Below are 18,833 nucleotides of genomic sequence, written 5' to 3' on the forward strand. Positions count from 1 at the left end.
CCCCAAAACTTAATCTTTGTTGATTAATTTTTCTCTCCTCACATTTGAACATCACAAATGGAAACGAAAGGTGTGCTTTTCAGCTTGTTCTATGTGATTGCGAGTGAATCGGAAGTAGAGATTGCATATTCAGTGTGAATGCCTGGCATTGCGCTTGCTTGAATACTAAACTGGTGACTATTTCCCATGAATAGGTTTTCCAGCAAAAAGACTATTACATCATACAATAGATTGACTGAACTTCATGAATAATGTCCATACCAATGAAGTTCGTGTTTGTTAAACATTTATCATGTAGGCCTGTGTTGGTTGCTATAGTTTTCTTGCCTCAATTGCCTTTTTAAAAGAATTCATTCCAAGGCCATTTTAAGGTCTTTGACAGCGTTGTTTGTGATGATAACGTTTACATCTGTTCTGGTGCATTTTGAGTTCTCAGGAGGAAAGGTGTTGTAGTCTCTGTTTGAAATGTACTTTAATGGCCACTAGGTGGACCCAAAGAAACGGATTTCTATGAAAAATCTTTTGAACCATCCCTGGATCATGCAAGATTACAACTGTCCAGTTGAGTGGCAAAGCAAGACTCCTGTAAGTATAATGAAACCCAGTAGTTTGTTTTCAGAAGTTTGTGTGACTTCAGAACTTGTGATGATATGCTCTAAAGAGGAAAGAAAGTTTATTGTCTGGATCGCTGTTGGGAGACTTATAGCCCAGTCCTATATTACCTGTCAGTCTTTGGGCCAGTGAGTGGTTGCTTAACCTGTACTACACACGAGAATCACCTAGAACCTTAAACAGCAGGGCCTGGCAGAAAGAGTGCCACGTGTCTCTAGTTCCAGTGTGTAGGAGACGAGAGCAGAAGTTCAGGAGTTCAGCGCCCACCGCCACCAGCAATTCCTGCTTTCCATCCCACAGTATTAATGAGTGCTTTTCAAAGCTCCCAGCTGTTTTCCACGTGCAGTCAGGATTGTGAACAGTGCTCTGGGAGTTTTGAAGGAGTTATTTAACTCTGCTTAAACCTATTTATTTATCTGTAGAAATAAGTTCAACCAGTTCTGCTTCCCAGTGTAGTGACGAAATCACATCAGTTTCTAGATATCTGAGTTTGAGAGGTTTTTTTTTGTACCCTTAATATTTATTTATTTATTTATTTATAAAAATGTAACAGTAAGAGTTGAGTGTAGTGACACATACTTATAATCCTAGCACTTGAGAAGTTGAGTTTAGGACAGCCTAAAGCAAGTTTGAGGACAGCCTGGCCTATATACTGAGACTGTCTCAAAAGGAAAAAAGCAATCAATAAATCTGTTACATATCATGAGTAAATATTTTTGTGAATAAAAAAACATTGAAAAATAAATTTGACAAAAGAGTGGCATGTTGATGTCTTTACAAGTTTCTGTGAGGTCTGGCATAATAGCAGACACCTGTATAGTCTTCCTGTTTCTCCATTTAGAAAATGTAACCTCACCCAGACAGAGAGGGAACATGGGGAATATTCAATAGACCTTTCAGATAGTGTCTGATAATTCCTTAAAGTATGGTCTTTTTTTAAAAAAAAAATATTTATTTTAGTTTATGTGTATGGGTGCTTGCTTACGTGTACATATGTATGTACACCATGTGACCAAGGAGGACAGAAGGGAACATGGGATCTCTTGGAATTGGAGTTGCAGGTGGTTATGAGCCACCATGTGGCTGCTGGGAACCGAACCTTGGTCCTGAGCAAGAGTACTGAGGACTATCTTTCTCTAGCCCCCAGTTTGGTAATTTCTTAAAGATTAGTTGCAGGTGGAATATGAAGTCAGTGAGCACTTTGGACTCTCATAAAAGTCATTAGTCTGTTCATGGGCTCTTTTTTCCATGTACCATTCTGTATTGGTCATGTGGAAAATACTTGTGCGGCCCTGAGTGGTACAGATTTTCCATTGCTGACACATTTTCCAACACAGCATTAAAAAACCCCACATTTTCTAAAGTCACTACTGACCTTATCGGAAAAGACATTTTCAGTGTTGGAAAGCTGTCAAGCTTGTGTGACAGTCACTAGTTTTTTAACAATTCCTAATTTTTGCTTGAAAGATAAAATTGCATTGTTTACAACAAATACCATTAGTTAATTCACTTTGTTTGGCTTTGACAAAGTATTTCCAAAATACCCAGTCTGAATAACCAGTAGGAAGTGGTATTCTATGACTAAAATGGCTAATTGAAGATTTACCCTAGTCACATAGGTTCCTTGCTCCAGACGGCAGTGGCTTTGCACCTGACACTTCCATCTTGTACTAAAAACACACATGTTCAGTGTTGACGTGTAATAGGATTCTTTTCTTTGCTTCATCAAGGACTTAATAGCACCTGGCTTATTTGGGGAATTATGAGTACCTGACAACACCCTGTCCTGGAACATCTGGATTTCCACGGAAGCACCAGTTTCACTCCTTGCTTTTGTGCTCCCAGTTCAAATGTCAGCACTGTGAAATGTGAGCAATAGTATTGTAGAAATAGTTTTGTGCCTGGAGACTCAGGAGACTGCAGATCACACTTTAAAAATTGGTTTAATATATCTGCCCTCTGAGTCCTCACAGGTACATGTAATGCATATACATGTGCATATATCATATATACATCATTTACACACAGACACACAGACACACACAGACTCACCCTATATGTAGCTAGAAAATGGAGGAGTATTTTTATAACCTTTGCAGATAATTGAGACTTTTCTCCACTTCTGCTGTGGTGTATGATATGCACATGGATTGGAATAGCTTGGGGGATGTGTCTCAGACATGTCACATGTAGACAAATGGAGCATTTGCTTTTTGAATAATCACATCAGTGAATATAATTACTCTTCTCACTAGCTAGCTAGTCTTAGAAAAGTAGACTTTCACTTCAAGCATCTACTCTTCTCCCCACTTTTCAGGCCATACAGACCTAACTAAAACTCTTCCTGATTCTGCTTTGATTGTTAACTCTTACTCTATCTCTTATCCTTATTCTCCCAGGCCTCCATGATGTAGTGGATATCTGTTGAGTAAATGCAGCTTAATCTAGAGATTACCAATGCTGAGAAACCACGAGTGTGAGTGTCTGAGCAGTTCAGCAGAAGAAACAGGGAAACTGATGTGTCCTTTGTGAGGTGGAGATTAGGGGATGCAAATGCCTGTGTTCAACCATTAGGGGTCATCATTTCTCCATGTGTAGAAGGCTTTGCATGTCTTTTGAGCCATGATTCTAATATGATAGAATACACTACTGCTCATGTTAGAAAAGTTACCAAAATGAAGAAAATCTCTCTCATAGCTTGTTCGATTTTGAGACACAGTCTCATGTAGCCAAGGCTGGCTTGGAACTTCAGAGCCTCCTAACTGTGCTCCTGAGGACAGTCTCTGATTTAAACATCAGAGGTTTTGTGTGTTTGTTTTCTGTTCTTTGTTTGTTTTTTTTTTGTTTTTTTTTTTTAATTTGGGGCATAGTATAAAGCAAAACCTAGTTTTGAGTGTTCCCAGGGCATACAGTTTACTTACATCTTAATATAATTGCTAGTCAGCTGTGGTAGCATACATCTATAATCCAAACTCCTTGGGTATCTGGGCAGTAGGATGACAAATTTGAGGCTGATCTTAGAAACATAGTGAGACTGTGTCTTGGAAAAAAGAAAGGAAAACAAGCTAGGTGGTAGTGGTGCACACCTTTAATCCCAGCACTCGGGAGGCAGAGGCAGGTGGATCTCTGTGAGTTCGAGGCCAGCCTGGGCTACCAAGTGAGTTCCAGGAGAGGCACAAAGCTACACAGAGAAACCCTGTCTCGAAAAACCAAAAAAAAAAAAAAGGAAAACAAATAACTGCTGATCTGGATGTGGTGGCATGTGCTAGATCTTGGGAAACCAAAGCAGGAAGACTGACATGAATTTGAGGCCAGTCTGAGCCACCTAATGAGTTCTAGGCCAGCCATAGCTACAGTGTGAGACCCTGTCTTAAAAACAAATAAAACTATGGCTCAGAGGTTAAGAGCACATATTTACTGTTCTTGCAAAGGACCCAAGTTGCATCCCAGCACCTGGAGCAGGTGGTGGCTCACAACATTCTGTAACTACAGCTCCAGGGGATCCAACACCTGACCTCCCCAGGCACCTAGACACGTATACACAATAATAAAAATAAATCTTTAAAAATTGCTAGTATTTGTTGAGCACTACACTAGCATGCTATTTATTATAAGATTCAGGTTTTATATTTTACTACGGAATGATACGGGTAGAACTCTTTGGATAGTACTTTCCAGTCAAGTATTGTTCCATAGGCTTTGCTAACTCATTCAGGCTTTGACTAGCTCTCTGAAGCAGAGCCTGTTATTTCCCTATTTTGCAGATGGAGCAAAGGATGTGCATTATTATGAAGTAACTTGTCCATAGTCGAGTGGCTAGTATGTGTAGAGTAGAAAACCAGAATTTGAATCAAGCGGGAGGGCTGCAGCATGGAAAGGACCTGGGAGGTCAACTGGATTAAACCCGGGGTCTGTATCCTGCCTGTCTGCAACCTTTGTGGCAAACATTCCTTTTTTTCATAGAATCATAGATAAGTAGCATCATGGCGTGGTAGAAAAGTCTGGCCAGGAACAGAAACATAGATAGGCAGTATCTTAGTGTGGTAGAAAAGTCTGGGCCAGGAGCAGAATCATAGATGGTAGACAATATTATGGTGTAGTAGTAAAGTCTGGGCCAGGAATCAAAAATGCCAGTTTTGGGGCCAGATAACTGACTTCTTAATCTTTGTTTCATCACCCATAATCTGGACATTTTACTTAGTGTTCTGTCTGTCTAGAGGACCTTTACCCATTAGCTTACTCATCTGCTCTGCCTCCTTACAGAGCTGTTGCAGGGTAAAAATGAGTTGTAAATAGAAGAAATATAAGGGTTGTTGTTGCTTTTTGAAGTATTTGCTTTTTTCTTTCAGTAGTGTGTGTTATCAAGAATGAACTATAAAAATAATTCTGATTTACTTGGATATTTAAGGCATAGATGCTGTAATAATTCTACGCATGATCTCCTCATGCCATTTTCATGCACAGCTCTAGTACCCAAGTATTGTATCAAATAGAAGTTATATTCAGTTCCATTTTCTGCCCTAGTGAACAGGAAATGTAGCAGGCACGGATAATCCAAAATAATTGGCTACTTTTGGACATGCATTTTTGTCCTTAACCTGAGTATACATAGCTGAGAGTTCAGAGCACCATCAAAGTATTGAGTCCCTTTGGAAGACTCAGTTTAAAATGAGAGTCCTTCTCAGACCTTTGTCACTCCATCCTTTTTATTCTAGTTTAGGAGTCCAGGAGAAAGCAAAGTACCTCCTTCATGCCTGCTTCTCTTCTGCATAACATGTTAGATTTGCAGGGTAGGGAGGTGTGGAGAGACAGGCTGATTGTCTTTGCCTTTAAAAAAGGTTTTGCGTGGTTTTTTTTTTTTTTGCGTTTGTGTGTGTGTGTGTGTGTGTGTGTGTGTGAGAGAGAGAGAGACAGAGACAGAGACAAGACCAGAGAAGTTGACTTTCCTTCTACCATGTGGGGCCCTACAGTCATTCCAGGTCACTGAGCTTGGTGGCAGGAGCCTTTACTTATTATGCCATCATGCTAGGCCTAGTTGTTTTTTGTTTTTTGTTGTTTTTTCCCCTTCTTTTCCTTTTAAAAATAGGCTCTCCCAAAGCTGGAGAGATAGCTTAGCAGTTAGGAGCACTTACTGCTTTTGTAGAGGACTGGGTTCAGTTCCCAGCACCCATATAGTGACTCAAAACCATCTTTAACTCCAGTTCCAAAGGATCTGAGTTTTTTGTTGTTGTTTTTGTTTTTGTTTTGTTTTGTTTTTCGAGACAGGGTTTCTCTGTGTAGCTTTGCGCCTTTCCTGGAACTCACTCTGTAGTCCAGGCTGGCCTTGAATTCACAGAGATTACTCCACCTGCCTCTGCCTCCCAAGTGCTGGGATTAAAGGCGTGCGCCACCACCGCCCGACAGGATCTGACTTCTTTGGGCTCTAGGACACAGGTGGTGCACATATATACACTCAGGCACACATGTACATATAAAATTAAAATAAATATGTAAAATATAAAATAAAAATAGTGTCTTCCTATATAGCCTATGCTGGCTTTCAATTTGCTACATAGCCCAGTCTGGCCTTGAATTCTTGATCCTCCTGTCTTTTTTTTTTTTTTAAGATTTATTAATTTGTTATGTATACAGTATTCTGCCTGCATGTGTTTGCTTTTTGTCTTTTTTCAAGACAGGGTTTCTCTGTGTAGCCCTGGCTGTTCCATAGAACAGGCTGGTCTCAAATGCAGAGATCCTCCGGCCTCTGCCTCCTGAGTGCTGGGACTAAAGGTGTGCACCACCATCACCTTGCTGATCCTCCTGTCTTAACCTCCAGTGTGTTAGAATTACATGTGGCACCATACCTGGCTGAGAAGTGTTTCCTGTTTAGGGGATAGCTAGAATCTGGAAAGAACTCCATAAATCTCTTATTTGAGCTATGATATTAATAAAAAGATGTCCAACTGGGTGTTGAAGTGTTTGGGCTTTTGAGGTTGAGATCATCCTAAATAGGAATCTGTACTCTGAGAGTCACAAAGGTTAAAACAAACCATTGAATACATGTCTTAGCACTTTGGAATTCTCCAGTGCCACTGGTATAAATCTGTGTGGTCTGAACTCTTTTTTTTTTTCTCTCTAAATAACCTTTGATTTTGTGCTTGTCCAGCCAATAGTGCAAGTTTGTCTTGATTTCTTCAGTGTATTCGACCTTCAAGAACAGAATACCATAAATTGGGTGGCTGGGAAGTTCAAGACCAAGGCCTCTGTAGTGTCTGGTGATGACTTGCTTTTCTATTTTTGGTGGTTTCCTTCACATTGTATCATCCTTCTATAGTGGAAGGACTGAAGGATGGATGCCTTTGAGGCTTATTTTTGTTCAGGAGGACAGATCGCACTCATATCTCATCACTTTGTAAAATCCCCACCTCCTAACACTATCATGTTGGCCATTAGGATTCAGCATCTAGTTTTTAAGGAACAGAAGCAATGGATCACAGAAAAGTCACCATCTTTTCTGTTTCTCTCCATCCATGATGGTGGGGTAAGTCTCTCTTGAGCACACTGTTATCATGTGATGTTCTGCATGAGGGTGGGTCATGATACTGCTGTATCTGATAACTGCTGTATCATTTAGAGGGGAAAGTGGCCTGTAACAGATATATTTAAATTTCTGAAAGGTTATCAAGTTAAAGAGGAAATAGGGTTGTGTATATTAATAAAAATAGCTAACCATTTTTTTGGGCCTTGTTTAGATGCTATACTTGAATATTCCTGTGTGTTACATATGTGGCATGGCATGTACCATCTCTCTCTCTCTCTTTTTTTTTGTTTTTTTCGAGACAGGGTTTCTCTGTGTAGCTTTGCGTCTTTCCTGGAGCTCACTTGGTAGCCCAGGCTGGCCTAGAACTCACAGAGATTACTCCACCTGCCTCTGCCTCCTGAGTGCTGGGATTAAAGGTGTGTGCCACCGCCGACCGGGCGTACCATCTCTCTTTTACAGATACAAAACAAGCTCAGGGAGGTGTAGTGGCATACTCAAGGGCACACGGTTATAAAGTGATGTCACAATTAAAACCAAGATGTGAGCGGTCAGGCTGCACTGACTCGGTGGCTGGAGATCCCTTGGGGACAGACATAGGTGACAGGGTGAGGCTGAGCATCCCAGCTGTTCCAACTTCCCCACAGAGGGGGACTTGAAGCAGAAAGGAAGACATTATTTCCTGGAGCTGTTACAAAGAGGTCTTCCTTTGGAAATCATGTTCCTTGTGATTCTCTTCACATTCCATCTTCTGAGTGTTTTTCAGCTCAGACAAGGCCATTCCTGTCATTTTGTTCTTAGTGAGGTCCACCATGCAGGGGTCTGAGGACTTGTCATTGCTGTCCTTAAGCAAATTGGAATTGAAGCAGATAGAGTTTCAGTGTGTTTCAACACGATGGTGTGCTGTACCTTCTGTGTGAAGGTGGTTGTGTTGCGTCTGTCACACACTGTCACAAGGCCTCCTGGGATGGTACAGACCTAAACATGACCCAAAGTGCAATCCAGTACAAGTCAGAGCCACTCATTGACCATTTGTGTCAATGCTGATTTCTAAACATGGCTGCTCTTTGGAAAAAATGCCTGACAGACTTGGAGTAGACATGCAGAGGAATGTGACCCCTTTACAGCATGGAAACACTGTAACAGTCAGTCAGGTGATGGGATAGGAAAGCCAGGAAAGAACTCATCTTCTTGAAATGGTGTTGGCCTCTGATTGCTTGTGGACAAATGAGGACTAGTGGGCTGAGAATGTAGCTCAGCAGGAGAGCATCTGTCTACTGTGAGACTGTGGGTTCCAGTCTGAGCACAGCAAAAAGAAAAAAAAAAATCATGCATATTGATGTGTACCCAAAAGTTTGATAAATTCATGTTCTTTCCACATGTTGCTGTTGGACTTTTTTGAAGTGATTATGTTGATTTTTAAGTTTCAGAAGAATATATTTGTAAACTTAACAGTTTATGAAATTGTGTTTTATAGTTGATTCACCTTGACGATGATTGCATAACAGAGCTTTCCGTACATCACCGTAACAACAGGCAAACAATGGAGGATTTAATTTCATCGGTAAGAACTTTTCATTGGTAAGATCTGGTACAGCATGAATTTAAGGGTGGTAGCTTTTGTTCATTGTCCTTTTATTTTGTTAGTACATTGACAGTGATAGAATGTTTATAAGACCCACGGGACCATCATGAATTTAAGCGAGGCACTGACTGTATATTCATGTATGATGCATTTCTTTGCTTATGTCTTCTGGGTCTCTTACAACCGTATCTACATTTATTTATTTGCTTATTCTGTGTGTGTGTGTGTATGTGTATGTGGTGAGCACATGCTTACCATGTAAGTGTGTAGAGCTCAGAGGACAGCTTGAAGGAGTTGGTTTTCTCTTTATACCATTGGGTTGCAAGGATTGTACTCAGGTTGTCAGGCTTGATGACAGGTGCCTTTACCCACCGAGCTCTCTACCAATCCTGGATGTCCTCTTTAAATGTGAACACTGTACTTTGGACATGGATTGGGGAAATGTAATGAATAAACACTTGAGAATCAGAGCAAACGAATCCATAGAGAATTAATAATTCTGACTTTCACTGTTTTAAAGTTCTAGAATCAGAATTCTAGTTCTGCTGTAAACGAAGACAACATACTTACACACCTTTTTTCAAGAGCTGGGCGTCTAGCCAGTGGTAGAGCACTTGCCTAGTGTGTTTGAAGCTCCGGGTTCTATTTCTAGCACTAGAACTAAACAAGAACGAAAAGTTTTGTTTTCAGGCAGGGGCTTGGATGTAGCCTCAGATAACATGCCCCACACTGTCTCTGTCTGTCTGTCTGACTGACTGACAGTTTTTCTGTATGCTGTATGCCTCAGGCTGGCCTTAGCCTGGAGCGCTGTATGTAATCCAGGTTAGCCTTCTACTCAGTTTTCCAACTTCTGCCTTCCCAGTGCTGGGATTGCAGGCATCTACTACTGCCCAGCTCATACCACAGTTTTCTTCCCTAAAAACAGTCCTGTAGCATCAGCATGTGAAATGGGTGCTATGAAATCATTGGCAGGATTTCTGATATTGGATCATTTTTGCTTTTTTAGGTCCTTGATATCTAGGCTAAACATGTGGTCTTTTTCTAGAGACAGGCATTCACAGCTCTTGAGTCCTGTCTGGTATGGCAAGTGAGTCCCATACCCCCTCTTGCTCCTGGTCCAACACTAGGTCTTTTGTCACTTGTGCTTCGTATTTATTTTCTGTTTTCCATCGTCCAGGGTAGAAACCTTAAACACTTGGTTTTGAAACAGAGCTTTACTGCTTTGCAGTGAGATGTAAAGGGTGCTGCATGCAGTGGCTCTGGATTGTTTACAGAAAGTGACAGCTCCTTAGCCTATAACAGTACACATTTGAAATTTAATGCCAGGCCTGGTGGTTCACACCTGTAATCCCAGTCCTCTGAGGGCTGAGGCAGGAAGATTGCTACTACAGTGTGAGACCATCTCAAAAACCAACCAGGCATGGTAGCTGACACCTGTAATTCCAGTACTTGGGAAGGTGAAACAAGCCTGTGCTGCATTCTGAGATCCTGTTTCAAAAAATGAACAAAAGCCAGCTCCTGGTCACCACCTAAGATTAGTGCTGCACTTGGCTTCAGAAAAGCTTTTTATTGCCTAGGAGGCAATTAATGCAGAAACCTATAACTGGCCAAAATGCTAAGTGTAAGTGATGGTGGAATGCTTCACCCCAAGTGAGCCATCACCCTCTCCAAAGTTCTGGGAACATCTTGGAAGAATGGGCAGAAGGAATGTGTGAGCCAGAGGGTGGAGAGATGTGCTGCAGAAAGAGTCTTCTGGATACGACACGGCAGCTGCAGACAGGAAGTCCTGCAGCTGTGGTGATCTGCACACGATTGGGCCTGTCAGCATTCATCGTGGATGGACTGTTGGCAGCTAATGGTTTCCAGGGGAAGGGCCGTTTTCTTTAGTGGTGTAGCCACCGATAAGGTGTCCAGTCTCCAGTAAGACTCTCCCCATGCTCTTGCAAGCAGCTCTCATTAACCTCAGTGGGTCACACCAAAGGAGCATGAAAGAGGAGGAGATTCGTTGGGAAGAGGGGTTCATTGGGAGAGGGAGGGCTGATGAAAGGGGGTTGGGGAATGAAAACAGCTAAAATTTATTAGTACATATATAGTAAATATATATATATATATCCTCAGAAAAGTTATAGTACAAAGTTACAGACACCTACATAAGAAGAGCTAGGATGGTAGCAATGAGCTTCCAGGCATTCATCGTCCAGCTTCAACAGTCGTTAAAATGTGCCAACTTTATAGGGTTGGGAATGTAGCTTAATGCAGAGAGCTTGCCTCCCGTGTGTGTGAGAAGCACTGGGTTCAGTCTCTGGTCCCACAGAAAAAGGGGATAATAAGCCAGTTTTAACTATATCTCAGCACTATAATTTATTTTTGCCAGCTGGGATATTTCAGAGGATCTTGGATATGTCATCTTAGCTAGGAAAAAAATTTGTTTGAATGAATTTGACGGTTGTTTAAAATCTGCCTCTTAGAACAATCAGTTTAAACATCATTGGAAAAAGTCTTTCAAATGGTATCCTGAAAATTCTCTCTGTAGTTTTCAAACTTAAAAGTGAAAATTGAACTAATTTCTTTCTTTCTGTTGCAGAAAATAGAGATACTAAGGCATTTTAGAACTTACTTTCTGCGGCTAATTTCTTTAAAGGTTCTGTCAGTTATTCTGAAAGATGAGCGTGAGTTTGAGCCAGGGTCTCCTGTAGCTTGACTGAGGATGACCTTGAACTGCTCCTCCTGCCACCACCTCCCAAGTACCATGCCCATCTCACAGTGTTTCTTCTTTAGTACTGCTCTTCATTTGTGTGTATGTTTGGGGTGGGGAGGAGAGGGCGAGTGAGCACAGGAGGTCAGTGGACAACTTGGTGGAATCCATTCTTTCTACCATCAGATGCCTTTACTGAGCCACCCTACCAGCTTTTTCTCATTCTTTTTGAGATAGGGTTTCTCTGTGAAATAGTCCTGGCTGTACTGGAACTCACTCTGTAGACCAGGCTGGCCTCAAACTCACAGAGATCTGCCTGCTTCTGCCTCGGATTAAAGGTGTGTCACCACCTGGTTGTTTTCTCATTCTTTTTTTTTTTTTTTTTTTTTTTTTTTTTGGTTTTTCGAGACAGGGTTTCTCTGTGTAGCTTTGCGCCTTTCCTGGAACTCACTTGGTAGCCCAGGCTGGCCTCGAACTCACAGAGATCCGCCTGGCTCTGCCTCCTGAGTGCTGGGATTAAAGGTGTGTGCCACCACTGCCCGGTCCATAAAGAACTTTCTAAGCTCTAGCCCTTGTAACTCTGTCTAGAAATGAAAAGCTTGGTAGAAATGTTTGAAAATAAAGTTAAGGTGACATTTTCAAAAGTAGGACTGAGAGACAAAAAGAAGGGTTAAGAAAGATGTACCATGCATATTACTATTAATAGTAATAGAAGGCTGAGGAAGGTTAAATAGTGAAGGGGGAAGAAAGCAGTAAAGAAACTTCACGATAACCAGGATTAACAGAGGATGAAAACATACGTACCCGTTACTGCCTCTTCTAGTGGAATTTCAGAAAGCTGGGGAAGGACCATGAAAGTTTTCAGAGACAAAAGCTAACAGCATGGGAGTTAGGGAGCTCTTTTAAATATAGCTGTGCCAGAATCAAGAGGAATAGTGTCTTCCAAACTATGAAAACTATTGTTGGTCTGTAACTCTCTACTTGACCAAACCAGAGTCAAGCATAAGGCTAGAATGCTGTCATATATCAGACATGTGGGGCTTTAAAACATTTACTTCCTGTCAACCCTCAGAAAGTTACTGGAGGATGATTTCTACCACCAGAGTGTCAATCAAGAAAGAAGAATGCTTGGATCTAGGAAAGTGAGGGTACATTGTAGCATGGAGGAGAAAAAGTTGCTAGACAGGCAGGTGGCACACGGAATGCCAATATCTGGGAATGTCTCTAGGACATTCTGGGAAGAGGTAGGTTAGCTGATGTACCGTGAATGTTGAGAGGTCACAATATTAGATTTCGTGGGAGAAGTAGAAGAATGAACTTAAATAAATTAATTTTAAGAATGATATAGTTCTAAAACAACAAAAAGGAAATACAAGAATGAGGAATCTTTCTTACTCTTCTGTTTTTGTGTCTTTCTTTCTTTAGCTCTGTGTGGTTTGGCTGCTGGGCTTATAACCGATCAGTATGGCTATTATTAAGATGTTAAAATATGTATATAAAGCTTAGTAAATAGCCACTGTTCTGACTGTTACCTGTCCCAGATACCCTGGATACCACTTCCCCTACATCTTGTCTACTTTTATTTTGTGGCGCTGGGGATTGAACTAGGGTTGCACATGCTAGACTAATTGAACTACTTTTTAGCTCTGCATCTCACAATTAAATAGTTAACAGTTGATGTGGCAGGGTCCCAGTATCTTCTTGGCCACCTCATGGTCTCTGTTCTGACTGGTTGTGTCATGATAATAATTAAATATTCAGAACATTACCCCTATTTAGTTGTGAATACTACTTACAAACTCATTATGATGTAAATTTGGAATGATTTGCTTAAAAATTACCAGAGGAGGAGATGGAAGATGTGTGTAGGAAAGAAGTTATAATAGATCAAAATTCTTTTTTTTTATAACTAAGAGTTCTATGGAGAGTACCTGAAGATAAAACAATTAGAACTACAAAGGAAATTAACTTAGAAATAGGAAATTGATAACAAAATAGCCTCAAGGTGTTTAGAAGTCCTTTTTGCACAGGACAGTTTTAGGTATGGGGGGTATGTTAATTAAATACCTTGTCTCTGCAAAGCTATTGACTTAGAATTCTGAATGCCTATTGGATTGAAAGACCAGTTTAACTAGAATAGCATTTCCTTACACACTGCAGTGTCTTAACTGCTGATCTCCTTTTCCTTCAGTGGCAGTATGATCACCTCACAGCCACCTACCTTCTGCTTCTAGCCAAGAAGTCTCGAGGGAAGCCAGCTCGCTTACAGCTTCCCTCTTTCTCCTGTGGAACCTCCAGCCCCACTCCAAAGGTAGGTTCTAGAACCCTCGTGTGAATACCTGCTCTTCTTGCTGGCAGCCTTGTTCATGAGCAGACTGGCATGGCTATCAGCCGTATGCAAGAAAACTTCTGTTTCTTCTGCAGCCCCGGGCCTTGTACATTTGAGGCAAGCACTCTACCACTGAGCCTTTTCCAGTTGATTTAAACATTCTTGAAGAGAAAAATGGGAGTTCTGAACTTGAATTCTCAAAGTTTGAAGTTAATATAGCATTTTAAAAACACTTCCTCTAGCCCAGCGGTGGCGCATGCCTTTAATCACAGCACTTGGGAGGCAGAGGCAGGTGGATCTCTGTGAGTTCAAGGCCAGCCTGGTCTACAGAGCGAGTTTCAGGACAGCCAGGGCTACACAGAAAAATTCTGTCTTGAAGAACAACAAAAAAACCGCAAACCAAAAGCACATCCTCTACCCTTCTTTTTTCTCCATAAAAGCACATCCTGATTATTATAGGAATAGACAGACTAAAAGGAAATACAGGATTTACTTATAAACCTACTAGCTTTAGATGATATAGTTAATCCTGTAAAAGAAGATTTACTATTTTTTATGTGTATGAGTGGTGTGTGTGTGTGTGTGTGTGTGTGTGTGTGTGTATGTATGTATGTATGTGTGTGCCCGCGCACGTACATGCACACGCATCTAGTGCTGGAGGAAGCCAGAGAGGGTGTCAGATCCACTAGAACTGGAGTTGCAGACAGTTGTGAGCCACCATGTGGGTGCTGGGAATTGAACCCGGGTCCTCTGCAACAGCAGCTAGTGTGTTATCCACTGAGCGGCCTCTCAAGCTCTAGATTTAGTTAATCTGTAATGTGTCTTTCCCATCTACGCTTGTCCTTGTACATATAGGGTCTTTAAGGGGGTCAGACCTATGAATACATGATACATCTTATATGATGTATTTTAATATAAATACTTTCATTTTTATGTTACTGTTGGGATTTAGGTTTCTGTAGTTACGATAGCTTGTGCCATGTAAATTTGTTCCATGAGAGTTGTTTTTAAGCAAGTTGTGATTCTTTTTCTGTTTCTCCTGTTGTGAACATTTATAGAGATGCAAGCAACATCTCATTCCTCCTAGATGCTCACATTTGTTTTCATTTGATCTGTCTTCCATAGTTGAAGCTTATTTTATATTATTTGTGTGTGTGTATGTGTGTGTGTGTGTGTGTCTGTGTCTGTGTGTCTGTGTGTGTGTGTGTGTGTCTGTGTCTGTGTGTGTGTGTGTCTGTGTGTGTGTGTGTGTCTGTGTGTGTGTGTGTGTGTGTCTGTGTGTGTGTGTCATCTGTGTGTGTGTGTCTGTGTGTGTGTCTGTGTGTGTGTCTGTGTGTGTGTGTCTCTCTGTGTGTGTGTCTGTGTGTGTATGTGTGTGTCTGTGTGTGTGTGTGTCTGTGTGTGTGTGTCTCTGTGTGTGTGTGTCTGTGTGTGTGTATGTGTGTGTGTGTGTCTGTGTGTGTGTGTCTGTGTGTGTGTGTGTGTGTCTGTGTGTGTGTCTGTGTGTGTGTGTGTGTGTGTCTGTGTGTGTGTGTGTGTGTCTCTGTGTGTGTCTGTGTGTGTGTGTGTCTGTGTCTGTGTGTGTGTGTCTGTGTGTGTGTGTGTGTGTCTGTGTGTCTGTGTATGCCACTGCATGCAGGTGGTCAGAGGATAGCTTTTGACAGTTGACTCTCTCTGGGGATTGAGTTTAGGTCTTTAGGCTTGATGGCGAGCACCTTTACCCACTAAGCTCTGTGTTTGTTCCCACCCCCGCCCCCATTGCTTAAAATTTTAACTGTCTGCTCTTGGTAGACTGAAGCAGAAGAATTACTGTCCTTAGCCAGCATGGGTTACATATATCAATTCAGCCCATCCTGTGGCTGTAAAGTGAGACTCTGTAAAACAAGCAAACACAGGTGTCTGAGTACTTTGTTAGATGGGTGTAGGATTTTGTAATATAATTTTCTTTCACCTTAATTCAGATTGCAGTTTAATGACTCCAATATTAGGAAGACATCCCTTAGGGTTGCAGCTGTTGCTCAGTGGTAGAGTGTTCATTTAGCATGCGTGCCTGAGGCCCTAGGTTTGATCATAGAATGGAAAAAATCAGAAAGAAAATGTTGCTTTGTTATCCTCAGAGAGCCATAGGTGATCCTCTTTATAGATTTAATATAACCCAATGGACCTGAATTAGGCTATTCTTTTTTCTTTTAGATCTCAAACTGTTTTTTTTTTTTTCAAACTGTTTTTAAATAAGTTAAAACCATTGCTTTCTTGATCTCTAGTTGAATCATCCGTCTCCAGCTTCCTTTAACTCCCTTACAGCCTGCTTTTTATTGCCTGTCAGTCATGAGCTGTAGGTCTAAGCGGATGTTAGGGTCTTGCTAGACCTTATGAATATCTCCCATCTTTTCTCCCTTCTTGATCTTTTGACCAAACTCAGGATTAGATATCGGTGCAGTTGACCACCATGTGAAGTCTGTGAAGTGAGGTCTTCTCATTTCCAGGCTGGTATTCTGTTTAGGTTTGGAGGGTTTTGTTAGGCTGGTTAACATGTCTTTTGTCTGTATGCTTAGTGAATCAACCTGTTCCTTTTCTTGCTGATTTGGTTAAACCCTTTTAACCATGGTTCATTTGAGTCCAAGAAGGCATTACAATATGGGCTTTGTTTTTGATCAGGGTAATTGCAGAAAGGTATTATTTACCTCTACAGTTAGAATAGTTACTTTAGCTAAACATTCCAATTTACTCACCTCAGTTAAGATACCTGGGACATTCTCCTGAGCCATTGGCTTTTCTTGTATCTAAGTTGGCGTGGTCTCAGTGAATGGCTTCCTTGATCTAAAAAGGATCCAAGTGGGAAGATCTGAGAAGATATTTATTCTACCGCATAGTGAATATTTACCTAATCATTTCATTATTTGGACAGTCATACTAGTGAACCAATTTTTATAGCAGATGATATTTTTTAATGACCAGAAAATAAGTAGAATCAAATTTTGAATTCTTTTCTGGTGTTTATGCAAATGAGTGAACCTTGATTAGGCCATATAGTTTCTTTGAGCCCATTTTCCCCTGATAGGATAGCCTCTTTTTCTGGGGTTTTGTTTTTAAGAAAATAAGTAATTCTGACTTAGCAATCAATTGATGGTGCTCTCAGTGAGAAAATAATGAAGTCTGACTGAGGAATCACCAAAGCCCACACAGTCACCAACAGTGTTCAGGAGCCGTGGGTTTGGAGAGCAGATCTATTGAGTGTGGTACTTGCTCTTGGAGTAGTCCTGCTGCGACAAAGTACCCATGCACAGGGCCACAGGGACTCTACACCTCAGGCAGTGGGTTCCAGGTAAAGGGGCTGCTGTGGGGACTCTGGAAAACAGGAGTGGACGCCATTGGGAGATCCAGACTGGACCAGCAGTTGAGCTTGAATTTAGAAACATAGAAAAGAGGGAGCATAGTGATTGGGACAAAATAAATGTAATTAGCAGAGCTCAGGTACTAAATTGTGCTCCATTTATCCTGATGACAGTGGGCAGACTTCTTTGATAGGGAAGAGCTAAACTCTGGGGAACTTTGAAATGCTGAGTCACAGTGGTTGACTGTTTAGTAGGAACCATTGACTTCTGAACAAGAGAGATGTAGATGTAACCAACCGTCTTATTAAATAAGAAACACAGAGCCAATACAGAGATCAAAGCCAAGAGGTCAGAGCAATAGCTAAGAGCTAAAAACCTTACACTTCACTGTCGCTGTTGTCCTACCTCTCTGAAAGAGACCTACTTCCTGTGTGTCTGTCTTTTTATAGTGTTTCTATTCTGCCTTCTCATTGGTTGTAAACCCAACCACATGACCTCCTAGTCACTGCCTGTCTGTACAGACCTCCAGGTCTTCTATGGTTGGTATTGAGATTAAAGGCATGCGTCTCCATGCTGGCTGTATCCTTGAACACACAGATATCCGCTTAGCTCTGCCTCCCAAGAGCTGGTATTAAAGGCGTGCACCACCACCGCCCAGCTTCTACGATGGCTTGCTATTAGCCCTGATCCCCAGGCAACTTTATTTATTAACATACAAATAAAATCATATTTCAGTACAAATAAAATATCACCACAGAGAGAGGCAAAACAGTGATTTTGAAAAATGTATTCAGTGGTAGGCTGGAGATGCCTCAGTGGGTAAAGGCATTTGGCAAACTTGACCCCTGAGTTTGATAGCCAGGTCCCACACGGCAGGAGAGAACTGGTTCCCATAAGCTGTCCTCTGACCTGCATGTTTGAGCATACACACACACTGAAATAAATCAATGCAAAATTAGAAAAAATGTACATAGAATTGTTCAGTCAAAGATGCTGTGTGTATGGTTATTGCCTACCGTAGGTAGCGTCATCACAGCCATCTTTATACAACACTGAACTTTCCCCCACTAGGCCTAACTTAACATCAGTATTTTTCTCAGCCTGGTACTCTATTTAGTGAATTCTCATTGATAGTAATTGGCAACCCTGGAGAACTCTCACAGTAGGCAGAGAGGGCAAGGTTGCCTGCTTGAGTAACGTAGATATGAGAAGATTTGGACTTGAACTGCATTAGCTGTAAGTTTGGGCATAGGGATGTAGGTATTAGAAATTCAAGTAAACGTGCCTGGTCAGGTTAACAAGATGGTGAGTAGTGTACCATAGTCTCAACCTTTAGGCTATGTCTAGCATACTCTTGGTTTGTATAGGGCAAGGATGAAGGAAAATAAGGAATCTGGTGGTAGTGTTAGCATAGGCCCCTAGTGTCCTGTTTGTGAACGATCTTTTGTAAAGCTAATTTACTCCTGGCAGAAAAAAAGAGCTGTACTGTGTGTTTTTAAAATTTACTTATTTATGGGGCTGAAGAGATGGTTCAGTGGTTAAGAGCACTGGCTGCTCTTCCAGAGGAACCAGGTTTGATTCCCAGCACCTCATGGTGCCTCACAACTGTCTGTAACTGCAGTTTCAGGGGATCTGACACCCTCTTGGCCTCTGTAGGCATGATGCATGTATGTGGTGAATGAACATACATGCAGACAAAAGATGCATACACATAAAATAAAAATTAAAAAAATAACATTTGGATTGAGATTGTATAATAT

General features: G+C 41.3%; 1 protein-coding gene and 1 long non-coding RNA gene across 5 annotated transcripts in view; one reads left to right on the forward strand and one right to left on the reverse strand.

The window, feature by feature from the left end:
* Melk (maternal embryonic leucine zipper kinase) overlaps window positions 1–18,833 on the forward strand; it is a 73,755-nt gene that overhangs the window by 41,255 nt on the left and 13,667 nt on the right. For 2 of the 3 annotated variants that reach the window (XM_059254256.1, XM_059254257.1), the window contains 2 exons: window positions 8,607–8,693; window positions 13,601–13,720. In XM_059254256.1, the coding sequence (XP_059110239.1) occupies window positions 8,607–8,693; window positions 13,601–13,720 (207 nt within the window). Of the gene's footprint in view, window positions 1–486; window positions 586–8,606; window positions 8,694–13,600; window positions 13,721–18,833 lie in introns of all 3 variants that reach the window. The other variant, XM_059254255.1, reaches the window with a different exon arrangement.
* Window positions 10,250–13,708, reverse strand: LOC131903589 (uncharacterized). Of its 2 annotated transcripts, XR_009377545.1 has the most exons (3): window positions 13,631–13,705; window positions 12,214–12,247; window positions 10,250–10,751 (listed from the first exon to the last, which is right to left on the reverse strand). It is a non-coding gene; the product is annotated as an uncharacterized LOC131903589 (long non-coding RNA). The 2 variants fall into 2 exon arrangements; XR_009377546.1 differs by lacking the exon at window positions 12,214–12,247 and having other exon boundaries at window positions 13,631–13,708.

The sequence above is a fragment of the Peromyscus eremicus genome, chromosome 2, assembly GCF_949786415.1.
Source record: "Peromyscus eremicus chromosome 2, PerEre_H2_v1, whole genome shotgun sequence".
NCBI classification, from domain to species: domain Eukaryota; kingdom Metazoa; phylum Chordata; class Mammalia; order Rodentia; family Cricetidae; genus Peromyscus; species Peromyscus eremicus.